The following is a 13948-nucleotide window of genomic DNA, read 5'->3' on the forward strand; positions in this document are numbered from 1 at the left end:
CCTGGGTCCAGCACGGGTTGGAGGGTCCCCATGCCCCCACTTACCCACACTCGCAGGGATGTGGTTGATGCTGCTCCGGATGGTGGTGACCCCAGAACGTGCTTCCTGTTGCACGCTGGTGTTGAGGGTGGCCACGCCAAATTCCTGGCCATTGATCACCCCGATCACGCTGCCCCTGCTCCCCCGGGGCTCCCCTGTGCGGAAGGAAGAGAACAACAGTGACACTGTCCACCTCCGTGCCCTCAGTATAAGCAGGCACTGTTACCCATTTCACAAAGGAGTAAACTGAGGCTCAGAGAGGTGAAGTAACCTGCCCAAGGGCACACAGTTAACAGGTGGCAGACTCAATGCCAGGGGGTCCTGGCTCTGAGAGAGAACGGAGGCTTTTGTGAGGAGCCCTGTGCTGGGACCGTGCCAGCTTCTAGTTCTGGCTCTACCATCAGCTTCCTGGAAACCCGGGCAAGTCAGGCCCCCAAGCCTCACTTGAGTTGGCTTCTCTATAAAATGAGGAGGTGGGACCAGAGGTGAGCCAAAGACCTGCTTGGTTCTAAAACACCAGGAGCCCATGATGGCGGGGGCTGGCACACCAGAGGAGCCAGGGCTGCAAGGCAGGGCACCAAGCCAGGAACTGAGGCCACCACCTGAACACCCCCCATTCCGTCATTGGCGCTGGCCCCAGCTGCCCTGCGGCTGGCCTGGCTGTGCTGGGTCTGGTCTCCAGCAGCCGCCAGGCATGTGCAGGCAGATGCTCTTCAGCTCTAATCCAATGGATGCTGCAAGCACAGGCGGTGCTTCCTCCGGTTAATGGGCCAGCTGTCTCGTTTGGACAGATGGCATTCCAGGGGGCGAGAGACAAACTAGTCTGCCTCTATGCTCACCAGCTCTCGGGGGAAATTAAGAACAAATTGCCCATGATCTGTCAAAAAAATAACACAAAACACTCAACTGCCAGGACCCTAAATGGGTAAATCAGGGGGCTGGTTAATTTTGGATTCCAGGAAGCATGTCATTTCCTGCGGCCCATAGCTGGGCTTTGATGAGATTTGATGCGCATCTGGGATGTCTCTCCTCCGGATCTGCAGCTCTGCGGTTTATGGGAGGAACAGGAGGCGGCCAGGAGCCCACCCTTGGCCTCGCAATAAGGGGATGAGGAAGGAGGTGGGAGCTGCAGAAAGGAGGCAGCAGTGCACCCCGGCAGCTGTAGGACGGGACAGGGAATCGGAGGCCAGAAATGACAAGCCACTGTCACTGACTTTCTCAGACATCGGCCACGCAGCAGCCTCTTGTTTCCCACAAGGCCAGGGTGGGGCTACCCTGGCTGATGGGAAAGGAGAGAGAGAAGACAAGTTCATAGTCAAGGACCCTCAAAACCACTGAATACCCTGAAGGAATTTATCCTATAGAAATATTCAGGCCAGCAACCAAAGATGTGCACCACAGTGTAGTTTTCCGAAGGGAAACTGGGAAAAAACCTGTTGCTTATTTAATAAAACCAACAGTGACTAAGTTTAAAAAACGTTCCTATGGAATGAGATGAAACCATTAAAGATGTGGACGGGGGTGATTGTCGTGGATGTTGTCCCAGAGAGGGTAAGTAAAAACGGCTGCTTGTAAAGATAACCTGTAAATTCGACCTCATTTGCAAAAAGAAAAATGTGTCTTTCTTTACATTCATAGCTCTGTGGTTTGGGCTGTGGGCTTTTCAACAGGAGACGGCAAGAATTGGTACCAAGGTCTGAAATAGATAGAGGGAGTGTCTGCTCAGACCTGGAGCTGCCCCAGAGACGGCATCTGTGAGTGGGTGTCAGAGAAGCACTGAATTTTCAGAGCTGTGTTGCTGTTCCACCTGCAGGAGATCAGGCAACCAGGGGCCAGAAAGGGTCCCCCAGGTGGTTGGCAATGGGTTTCAGGTGGATTTTCAAGAGTGAAGGTGTCAAGTCTCAATTCTAATCAGTCCAGAGGGGCTGCCTGGAGAAGTGTTCGATGGAGAAGGAATCTGATGTTGTGTGCAGTGTTTGATTAGTGATGTCTGCCACGGACAGAGATGGAAACACGAAGCCACAAATGTGGAGCATTTACTAGAGAGGCACAGAAGTAATATTCTGTGACTTTCCACTATGCAGTCTATGAGTCATTTTACTGTGGTCTCTCAGAACGGTCCTCTTCTCAAGAGAGAAGGGGGCTGACTGAGGAGACCTGAGATGGCAGGGGGTTAGTAACACCTGTGGCAGCTCTCGTTACTGCCCACCGACCACAGGCAGGCAAAGCTTGGGACAAGCACTAATCCACAGACTTCACAGCCACCCCCAAGATGGGCACCATGGATGCCCTTGTGTTATTCTGCCTACTTCCCAGGGCTATGGAGTATTCACAGGGAGGACACGTGTCTGTGCCAGGTAGGCTGGAAGAGCAGGGCCCCTGTCCAAGACGGGGGGCAAACACCTAGCATCTCAGAGCCTCAGTTTCCCCAGCTGTAAACGGCAGGGTGGACATGAGGATCGTAAGGCCCACCCAGCTGGTTCATTCTAAAGTTGCGACTCTAGGCAAAAAGAAGAGTTGGGGAGCCAGCAGGGCAGTGGGCATGTCCCCCCGCAAACAACACACGCATCCTCACTGTGCAGGAGATCCCGCCTCTGTCCACCAACGTCTGGGCAGGGACGCCTCCTACCTCTCACGGCCAGGAACGCCCGGGCTGCGGCAGAGCCCAGGAGGTTGTGAGCCACGCATTCATACGCGCCCGCATCCCCAGCCTCCACTCGCTCCAGCCACAGACTCCCGTCCGGCAGAGTCTGGAGCCGCCGGCTGGCCTGCAAGGGCTGGCCCGCACGCAGCCACTCCACTGTGGGCGCTGGCTCTCCCGTGGCCTGGCACCGCAGGGCCACATCATCCCCGGCTCTCACTGTCACATTCTGGGGCTCCACCTGGATCACCGGGGCACCTGTGGGAAGCCCAGGGCAGCTTTTAGGAACATCTTACTATTTTCGTGTATTCAAGTGGTTACGTATTCATTTGGACAGATTAGAAAATAGAGAGGCAGAAAGGAGAATATAGTCACAAATGACCTTCCCATCAATTACCATTCCTGGGATTTCCTTCTAGACAACATTTCCTTATGAGAATGACCACATTACACATAGCTGCTTTCTGGGCTTTTTTTTTTTTTTTTTTTTTTTGCTTCACAATAGATCACAACTACCTTTTCATGCCATTAAATATTCATTTTTACTGGCTACCTTGGTATTCCACCATTCGGATCTGTTACGATTTTCTTAACCACATCCCTATTACAGGACCTTCAGCTCGTTTCCAGTGAAGACGTGACACTTGCCAGAATTGCCTCTACTTGAGGCCAGATGATAATTCCTGTCCACTACTACTACAGATCCTCTAGCACGGCTAAAATGAAAAAGATGGAAACCGCCCAGTGCTGGCGAGGATGTGGGGCGAGCAGAGCTCTCGCACACGCTGGGTGGAAGTGCAAATGGTCCAACCTCTGGGGAAAACTGTCTGCCGGGGAATTTGCTTCCTGCGGCTACTGTAACAATGATCACAAACTATGACCAGGGAACCAGGCGAAAAAAGGGTTACTGAGGATCTGGTCAATAACGAACAAGGTCTGTCAAATGTTTTTCAGACAAGACGAAACTGTGTGTCTTGTTTTGCGGAAATCGCTGTCCCGGTTCTGCAGATGTTGCCATTTTGTAGAGAAACGCACACGTTTCCAGCAAGACCCCTGCAAAATGCTCCAGCTCGAAGCACCCCGAAGTTACATTAAACTGGATAGCATCTTAAATTCTCCTCCTCTGGGAGAGCCCAAGCAGCCACTTTCAGACCATGTGATGCATGTAGTAGCATGTTTACCGGCCACACATGCCCCTGAATGAGTCCCATTGCTACATAGTTGTTACAAAGAAACCTATTGCCCTTGGCTCTGGTGTATAAAGTCGCCACTGGGACCGAGCTCGGGGAGACACTGCTGTGGGAGATATCCCCCCTAAGCAATGAACTGTTTCCTCACCTACTTCTGCCTTGGTTGTGCTTTTCGGCTCCACACTTACCAAGAGATGAACCCATGGAGTTTGGTCACAACACTTGGTGGCTTAAAACAGCAAAAATTTATTCTCTCATGGTCCTGGAGGCCAGAAATCCAAAATAAGCTGTTTCGCGGACCTAAAGTCAAGGTGCTGTGCTCCCCCCAGAGGCTCCAGGGGAGAATCGGTTCCTGCCTCTTTTTTGTTTGTTTGTTTGTTTGTTTTTGAGGAAGATTAGCCCTGAGCTAACTGCTGCCAATCCTCCTCTTTTTGCTGAGGAAGACTGGCCCTGAGCTAACACCCGTGCCCATCTTCCTCTACTTTATATGTGGGACGCCTACCACAGCATGGCTTGCCAAGCGGTGCCATGTCCACACCCGGGATCCAAACTGGTGAACCCCGGGCTGCCAAAGCGGAATGTGTGCACTTAACCACTGTGCCACCGGGCCAGCCCCTGTTCCTGCCTCTTTCAGCCTCTGGTGGCTTCTCGCATTCCTTGGCTTGTGGGCGCATCACTCCACTCTCTGCCTCCATCTTCACATCGCCTCCTCCTCCTCCTTTTTCTTTCTCTCTTTCTGTCTAACCTCCCTCTGCCTCTTATAAGAACCCCTGTGACAGCCTTCAGGGCCCACCAAGACATTCCGGGATAACCTCCTCATCTCGAGACCCTTCACTTAATCACATCTGCAGAGATCTTTTTTCCCAATGAGATAACATTCGCAGGTCCTGGAGACTAGGACATGGGCGTATCTTCGGGAGCCGTGTGTCGGCCGACCACAGCCAGTATCTCCTAAAGCGGAATATCTGTGTAATGTCCATCTGGGCAACTCTGCTCCTGGATCAGAATCTTCGCAGAAACATGTATGCACGTTCACCAAAGGACACACCCAAGAAGGTCACAGCAGCAGCGTTAACATCTGCCCCAAACTAGAGACTGACCAACAGAAGGATCCATAAATAGATGGTGGTGCATCCACATAGCGGGAAACCATATGGCAGCGAGAACGAACACGCTCATTCCACGGGCAGTCTCACAGCCAAGGCTGTGCACGAGAAGCCTGACACAAGAGCACACACGATATGACTCCACTTAAATAAAAGTCAAAAGTAAGCAAGAACAAGACTTCAGCTACGGCTGAGTGAAGAGGCAGCAAGTCGACTCCCCCAAAACGTACGAAACTTAACAAAATGGTCTAAACCAACTATTTCACGGCTCTAGAAATCAACTAAAGGCACACCACAAATTGAGAATCATTTATCCATGAAAAGCTTCTAGAACTTTGGGTGAGAACAGTGGAAGTGTGTGGCCTTCCTGCGTGGCGCTCCTCCCGTCTCCCACCCCCGCCACACCTTGGCCATCAGAGCAGTTTTGTTAGGGCAGAGCTAGCTGTGAAACCGGCAGCTTTTGCTGTCACCAGGGGCCGACCTGACTTGCGGTAGAGGATGAACGTGTCCTCGGAGAAGCCAGGGGTGTTGTTAGGAAAAGGAGCAGAACCGGCAGGAAGCAAGCAGCGAGCTGGATCCTCTGCTGGGCTGAGGTCACGGCCCTGGTTGAAGAGACCAGGGGACCATCTGGAAACTTAACGAGGAGAACCTGGAAACGAGGGAGCCCCGGAGAGGCCAGACCAGCTCTCCTGCATCCCTGGCCGATGTGGAAAACCTGCACCTGTGCAGGGGGAGCCCAGCGGGCCGTCGGGGGGTGGGTCAGAGCCGAGGCCGACTGGAAAACCGCCCCACTCTGAATTCTGCCACTGCCACACTCTGGCGCACCAATGGAGGCCAGCAGCGGCAGCGTCTTTGTCTTCAAAGTTGAGAAGTTTGCTCACGACGTGCCTCGGTGCAGACTTCTTTGAATTCATCCTGTTTGGGTTTTAGCTCAGCTTTTTAAATTTGTAGCTTTACATCTTTTGCGACGTTTTGGAAATTCGGAGCTGTCGTTTCTTTGACTACTTCTCGCCTCTTTCTCCTTCCCTCCTGGGACTCTGATGACGCGGTGTTACATCCTTCGGTGGAGCCCACACATCTCTGGGGCTCTGTGCATTTGTTCTTTTCCAGTTCGTTTTCTCTCTGTTGTCCAGACTAGGAAAATTCCATTGTTCTAGCTTCAAATTCACTAATTCTTCCCTTTGTCCTCTTCATACTGCTCTCACGCCCACCCGCTGAGTTTTTAGTTTTGTTTATTATAAATTTGGTTCTAAAATGTCCATTTGGTTCTGCTTTGTATCTCTCATTTCTCTGCCGAACGCTGCATTTCTGTGTTTCAAGCATGTTCCTCATTGCTCCCTGAGGCATTTTCATGATGGCTACTCTAAAACCCTTGTCAGATTAGTCCACCATCTGCGTCCTTCCAGCATGCGTGTCTGCGAACCATCTCTTCTCACTCAAGTTGAGATTTTCCGTGTTCTTGGCATGACGAGTGAGTCTTAGCTGTGTGCTGCACATTTGGAATATTCAAAGACTCTCGTTCTTACTTAAATCTTCCATTTCAGCAGGCCTCCTCCGACACTGCCAGGCGAGGGTGGAAACCCCGCTCCCCTCACTGGCCACCACCAACGCCCGGAAGAGGCGGCGAGCTCACTACTGCTGGGCAGCGTGCAAGTCCAGGCCTCACACTCGGCCTCTGCTGACATCACCCTGGCTGCGACGGGGAGGGACAGCTGGTGTTGCCCCCCACTTGACACTGTTGGGGGCTCCTCCCTGCTGGGCAGCGGTGCAAGGCCTGTCTCCTCACTGGGCCTTACCTGACACCACCCCACCCCGCCAGCGGGGGAGAGGGCGCCTCCGTACAGCGGGCGGAGGCGGAAATGTGCCTTCTACTTTGTCTTCGTTGATAGGGCTGCAGTTTTCTCATGGTGTTTGGCTGGAGCAGGGTGCTTATGATCTAAAAGTATCTTTTTCTTGCTATGCTGTCCCTCTCCCAGTTCTTTAGCAAGAGACAGAGGGCTTTTTGTGTGTGTGTGTGTGTGGAAGATTAGCCCTGAGCTAACATCTGCCGCCAATCCTCCTCTTTTTGCTGAGGAAGACTGGCCCTGAGCTAACATCTGTGCCCATCTTCCTCTACTTTATATGTGGGATGCCTACCACAGCATGGCTTGCCAAGTGGTGCCATGTCCACACCTGGGATCCGAACCGGTAAACCCCGGGCTGCTGAAGCGGAACATGCAAACTTAACCCCTGTGCCGCTGGGCCGGCCCAGACAGCGGGCTTTTGTTGGGGCTCTTTGTGTGTGTGTGTGAACCCATTGGTATCCCCAGGCTGCTGGCTTCTCAAGCATCATGCCCAGGATATACGAGGCAAAAAGAAAAACCAGGGAGTTCACCACAATATCATTCCACGGGTCCCAAACCCTGAGTGGATCCTCCGTCTTTTCTCTACCTGTCAGAGTCTTTCAATGTTTATCTTCTTTTTAGAGTCCCAGGTTTTGAGCTGTGCTGAGCAGAGGGACAGCGAGAAGTGCATCTATGATCTATGCCATCCTGTCTGGAACCAGAACCTATGCCCTCCCCAATCCATGACAAAGACTCTGAACAAACTAGCCGTAAAAGGGGACTTCCTCAGGCTGATAAAGGGCGTCCACAAAATGCCCACAGCTGGCATCATCCCCACAGTGTAAGACCGAATGCTCTCTGCTAAAACTGAGAACGAGGCGGGATGTCTGCTGTCGCCACTTCTATTCAACGCTGTACCAGAGGGTCCAACCAACACAATGAGGCAAGACAAAGACATTAAAGGCATGCAGGGGGGAAAGAAAGAGGAACTGTCTCTGCTCATAGATTACACGGAGAAAACCCTGGATGTAGAAATCCTAAGGAATCTGCCAAAAAATCACTAGAACTAAAAACTGATTGAGCAAGGCTGCAGGATTCAAGACCAAGGTACACAAATCAATTGTATTTCTATTAGCAATGAAAAATGTGAAAATCAAATGAAGAAAACAATTCTATCTCACAATAGCATCAAAAATAATAAAATACTTAGTAATCAATTTAACAAAAAAAAGTACAAGACCTGTACCCTAAAAACAACAAAACATCACAGAGGGAAATGGGAGAAGATGTAAATAAATGGTATAGAATAATTGGATATCCATACGCAAAGAAAAAAAAAAGAGGAATTTAGAGCTTTACCTCGCACAAAGATTAACTCAAATGGATCATTGGCCTAAATGTAAGAACTAAAAGTGTAAAAATTATAGAAGACAATGTGACCTTAGGTTAGACAAAAATTTTTAAAATATAACACCAAACACAATATCCATAAAATACAAAACTGATAAATTTGGACTTCATTAAAAATTTAACACTTCTGCTGTTCACAGGGACCATCAGAAAAGTGCAAAGACAAGCCACACACTGGGAGAACATATCTGCAAGTCATCTCTCTGATAAAGGACTTGTATCCAGACTATATAAAGGGCTCTTATAACTCGCTAACGAGACAAACAACCCGACTTAAAAATTAGCAAAAGATCTGAAAAGACACTCAGCCAAAGAAGATATAAAAAAGGGTAATAAAGACATGAAAAGATGCTCAATATCATTAGTTATTAGGCAAATGCAAATTAAAACCACAGTGAGATACTACTTTGTACCCACAAGCACGGCTAAAACAAAAAAGACCGACATGACCAAGTGTTGGCAAGGATGTCGGGAAACCAAAACCTCAGCCACTGCTGGAGGGAAAGCAAAATAGCACAGCCAGTTCGGTGGTTTCTAAAAAAGTTAGCTGTGCCCTGACCGTGTCGCCCAGCAATTACATGCCTAGGAATCCACCCAAGAGAAAGGAGAACGCACATCCACACAGAGACCTGTACACACATGTTCACCGCAGCATTATGCACAAGAGTCAGAAACTGGAAACTCTCGAAGTGTCTAGTAACCGGGGAATGGACAGGGTGTGGTCTAGCCACACAGTGGAACACTCTCCAGCAGCAAAAAGGAATGAAGTAGTGGGACATGCTGTCACATGGACGGACCTCAAAAATGTTGGTAAATGGAAGAAGTCAGAACCAAAGACTGGCTGTGAGTCCATTTAGACGAAATTTCCAGGAAAGGTACATCTACAGAGACAGAAGGCAGATCAGCGGTCCCCTGGGGCTGGGCTGGCAGCAGAGATGGACTGCAATCGGGCAGACGGAACTTTCCAGAGTGATGGAAAGGTTCTAAAAGTGGGTTGTGGCCATGGTTGGACAACGCTGTAGATTACACACTAAATCACTCAACTGTGTACTTACAATGGGTGAATGTTTTCACTTTTAAAAAATTGTGTCAAAAAACAAAATAAAATTTACCATGTTAACCATTTCGGGCGGACAGTTTGGCAGCAGTAAGCGCACTCGCAGTGCTGTGCAGCCATCACCACTGCCCATCCCCAGACCTTTTTCATCTCGCAAAACTGAAACTCCGTCCCCATTAAACAATACTCCCCCTCCCCCAGCTCCCCGCATCCTACTGTCCATTTCTACGAGCTTGACCACTCCAGGTAACTCATATCATTGCAATCACGCAGTATTTGCCTTTGGGTGTCTGGCTTATTCCACTTAACGTAACACCTTCAAGCTTCCTCCACGTTTAGCAGGTGTCAGAATTTTCTTCCTTTTTAACGGTGAATAATATTCCACTGTACAAATGGGTGAATTTTATGGCATATAAATTATACCTCAGTAAAGCTTTTATTTTCTTTTTAAGGCAAAACTCTGGACAGCGATTCTGTGGGGCAGGGGTAGTGACTGGAGGGGTATGACGGGAGGGTCTGGGAGCTGATTTTGCTCTGTTTTTGTTCCGCGTGCAGGTAGCTCGGTGGGTCCAAGCTATGCAAATTCACCGAGCTGCACACCTGCAACGTGTCCTTCTCCATGGGTGTGTTAATCTTTAGTGAAGAGCTTCGTCAACAGTCCCCACACACACCACCTCACAGGGTTCCCGCGAGGCTCAGATTGTGCTTTGGAGGCTATGAGCCGCTTGGCAGACGCAAGAGCTGCCACTGACCTCGACGACGGTTTCGAGTTCTGGCCTGGCTCTGGGGTCCCTGAGTATTTGTCAGCCTGAGCCTGATTCCCATCCTACACCAGGAGACATTTCACAGGCTGTCCACTGCGTGTTCTGAACAAATATTTGTCAGAGAATTCCAGGGCCCAGGCCTGCCTCTCCGCCCTCCGTTCTTATCAGATGGCCTGGGCCACACCAGCCACAGCCTCCTACGGCCGCTCTGAGCACCCACCTCACACTGACCCCACCCAGCGCCCGGGAGAGGGGAGGCCGCAACTCACTCTGCAGAACGAGGACCACCACTTTCTCCACTGCGCCCATCTCGTTCTCTGCCAGGCACTGGTACTGTCCTGCGTCATCCATCTGCAGGTGGGCACGGGGGTAGGGGGGGTGGTTAAGGGGAGGAGGACCAGGAGGAGGGAGCAGCTCGGGACAGCTGGACATGGAAAGGGTCACTGGGGCACGAGCCATCTAAGGAAGGAGCTGGGAGCATAAACCGGCCAGGGCTCTCAGATTCCATCACAAGGGCCCCCGCGGGCACTTGTCAATGGACGTCCAAAGAGAATTCAGCCCCTGTCACACCTGGAACTTAGGAACAGAGGTGACGAAGTGGAGCCACATGCTGCAGAAGCAGGATTTAGCTCCACCCCTCCGACCCCCAGTGTTATCGCTCCAGGGCGCATGATAAGGGACTCCTTAACAAGAGGGCTCCGTGGTTGAGCAGCTTGGGGAACAGAGTTAGACAGCTGCAGGCTTTCACAGGGCTTTTCTCGTGCCTGTGTGCACTGCGAGTCTTCCAGAGGGGGCGCTGTTTGCCGCCTAAGATGAGCTCGATAGCACGGAACTATGGATTTCTGCATGACCCCTGGGACTTGGGGCACAGAAGGGAAGGTGAGAGGGGGCCGCCCCAGTGCCCGAGGCTTTGGAAATAGTGTGGAGAAGGAATCAGGAGACCTGGGGTCCTGCCTCGGGCGCTTACTGCTTGTGGGTCTCTCTGAGCCTCAGTGTCTTCATCTGTAACACGGGCCATTCTTACCCTTCTCCCTGGCCCCATGGCATTGTTATCAAGAACATTTATTGGTGTTACCAAGGGGCCAGTCACTCTTAAATACCTGGTAAGGGTCATCTCATTGATTTCTCACTATAAACCTCTGAGGTAGAAACAATTATTAGCCCCAGTAAATGGATGGAGTAACTGAGGCACAGAGAAGTTAAGTCACTGGCTGGAGGTCACAGTTAGTGTGGGGAGAATCTCTGGATAATGGGCAGGCAAGTGCTTTGTAGACTGTAGAGGGCGGTGCCAGACTAAAGAACCCTCCTGAGCAATCAGAAAGCTCACGTGGGTCCCTGGGGGCCCCCTCCCGTGGCCCCAGGCCCCGCCTTGCCTTGGTCCTGTGGATGGTCAGTGAGCCGTTCTGCAGCCGGTGGCGGAGATGGCTGCCCTGCAGTGGAAGGCCATCTTTGATCCAGCGGATGTCGGGTGCCGGGTCTCCAAGGACCACACAGTCCAGCCGGACGCTGCCCCCAACAGGTGCCACCAGATAGGAGAAGGCCTCTCCTTTTAGGACGGGAGCCTCTGCACAAGGTGACATCAGACAAGGGGGCAGAAAGGAAGTTCCCTTCAGGCTCAGGCTCCTGCAAACCCACCCCCAGGGGCCTGCCCGCCAGACCCCAGGGGCCTGCAGAGGCTCCTGCTGGCCCAGCGTGGCTGTGTCTAGGCAACGCATCAGGGATGGCAAGCCGCTTCCGTGCCCAGGGTCAAGTGGAACGGACCTGCAGCGGCTGCCAAGAGCACTGAGCTGAGAAAGACTTGCAGGTGAGGGGGAATCGTGCTGTGACTGACTAGTGATGCCTGTGGCAGGCGCAGGAGGGGCGGCAGTGCTTCGAGCGTTGCATATTGGCTCTCATAGGTGGATTACCTTGGCTGCAGGGGACCTGCTGGGAACTTTGGGAAACAAGGACGCCCTGATCATGAGGACACCTCTGTTGGACACAGCAATCCTAAGACATCCCTGACTCTCATTTCACGCAAATCTTAAACCACTCTCGGATGCTCTGTGCGGTTTCCATCCTTGCTGGTTTCTCGAGGTGGAATCTACCCACAGCTGCAGCCGTGTCCCGGTGCCTCGGGCTGCTCGTTCCCCTCCATCAAGCCCCACCCGTCCTGAAATCGAGCCTCCCAAGTCGTGGCGTCACCGCGGGTTACAGTGCTGCGCCTGGTGGAGCAGGGCTGCGGGGGAACGGGCAGCCACCTGGAGAGCTTCAGCTGTGTTTGCCAGGGTGCCCTGGCCCGTGCCCTCCTCTCACCCTGGCACCTTCCAGCTGAGGCGGATGGTCAGCTCTCTATCCTACCTGCAGCCGGGTCCTCTGGCGAGCGTATGAAATGCGGATGCCCAGGCCCCACCCCAGAGAGCCTGGTCCATGAGTCGGGGGTGGACCTGGGCCTCGGTATTTCATAAAGTCCCGGGGAATTCTAGGGGCTGGCCCCGTGGCCGAGTGGTTAAGTTCGCGTGCTCCGCTGCAGGCGGCCCAGTGTTTCGTTAGTTCGAATCCTGGGAGCGGACATGGCACTGCTCATCAGACCACGCTGAGGCAGCGTCCCACATGCCACAACTAGAAGAACCCACAATGAAGAATACACAACTATGTACCGGGGGGCTTTGGGGAGAAGAAGGAAAAAATAAAATCTTTAAAAAAAAAAAAAAAAAAAAAAGTCCCGGGGAATTCTAACACACAACCACAGTGCAGAATTACTAGTCCTGAGGTCAAGGGCCGGTTTCTTAGAGAAATCAATAGATCGGGCTCCGGGAGGTCTCGAGAAAGGCCACATGGCTCACGCCCTACCCTTCACGTGGACGAAGCTGACCGCCTGCACGCGGCCCACTGTGTTCTCGGCCCAGCACACGTAGGTCCCGCTGTCCTCTCTGGTGGCTGCCTCTCTCTGCAGCGTGCTGTCCCCGTCCTGTTCGGACACCCCCTCTGTGGCAGAGAAAGAGAGGCCCCAGGGGGCTCTGAGCCCAGGGTGCCAGGGACCTTCTGCCCTGAACACTTAACTCAGGCCGGGGTACCCAGCAGGTGCTTAATAAAGACATAGAAACAGGTGTCCCTTCTCCCTGGTGGAAGCCTGACCGAGTCGGACTGGCTCACGGCAGGCATGGCCCATATCAGAGGATGCGGCTGAAGGATGTGCCCTTGCCCATCTGCCTTTGCAGTCCAGACCGTGAGCGCGATGGGGCCCGGGGCCAAGTCACACGCAGCCCTTAGAGCCACACGGCTGCGATTTACACACAGACGGAGTCCACTGCCGGACTCAGTCCCCGTGTCGCGGGTCAGGCACTGCCCTATGCCAGGAATGAGGACACGTGCCACCACTGATGGGCCTTTACTCTCGGCGAGGCCCTACGTCACATCCTCCAGCCTCAGCACCCTGTGGTCTCCACCTTCCGAGGAGGAAGCCGGGCAGGAGAGGCTGAGTCACTCGCCGAGCCCCCTCCCCAGCACATGCTGGGGTAGAGCCTTCTGTGCAGGTGTGCAGAGGAGAGCTTGTGCACACAACTCACGGCACCTGGACTCGGGCAAGCGGGGTCTGAAAATATCACCTTGCAATGGAGGGCATTTAGCAATTCATCAGTTCATCAGACTTTTTTTTTTTTTTTTTTGCTGAGGAAGATTAGCCCTAAGCTAACATCTGTGCCAATCTTCCTCTATTTTGTATGTGGGATGCTGCCACAGCATTGCTTGATGAGTGGTGCATAGGTGAGCACTCGGGATCCGAACCCATGAACCCCAGGGCACCAAAGCAAAGTGTGTGAACTTAACCACTATGATACCAGGCCAGGGCCTCAGCAGGCATTTATTGAACACCAACTGTATATCTTATGGGCCCTGTGCCTCCCTAAACATCACTTGGGGACAGGTGGGAGGACAGAG

At 52.3% G+C, this 13948-nt stretch overlaps 1 protein-coding gene across 8 annotated transcripts in view; it reads right to left on the reverse strand.

Moving 5' to 3' along the window:
- HMCN2 (hemicentin 2) overlaps positions 1–13948 on the reverse strand; it is a 145642-nt gene that overhangs the window by 10786 nt on the left and 120908 nt on the right. For 6 of the 8 annotated variants that reach the window (XM_070518523.1, XM_070518521.1, XM_070518519.1 and 3 more), the window contains 5 exons: positions 12863–12997; positions 11404–11594; positions 10300–10381; positions 2669–2938; positions 45–194 (listed from right to left, as the gene is read on the reverse strand). In XM_070518523.1, the coding sequence (XP_070374624.1) occupies positions 45–194; positions 2669–2938; positions 10300–10381; positions 11404–11594; positions 12863–12997 (828 nt within the window). The remainder of the gene's footprint in view (positions 1–44; positions 195–2668; positions 2939–10299; positions 10382–11403; positions 11595–12862; positions 12998–13948) is intronic. The other 2 variants (XM_070518522.1, XM_070518525.1) reach the window with 2 other exon arrangements.

This window comes from Equus asinus, chromosome 10, assembly GCF_041296235.1.
Source record: "Equus asinus isolate D_3611 breed Donkey chromosome 10, EquAss-T2T_v2, whole genome shotgun sequence".
Taxonomy (NCBI): domain Eukaryota; kingdom Metazoa; phylum Chordata; class Mammalia; order Perissodactyla; family Equidae; genus Equus; species Equus asinus.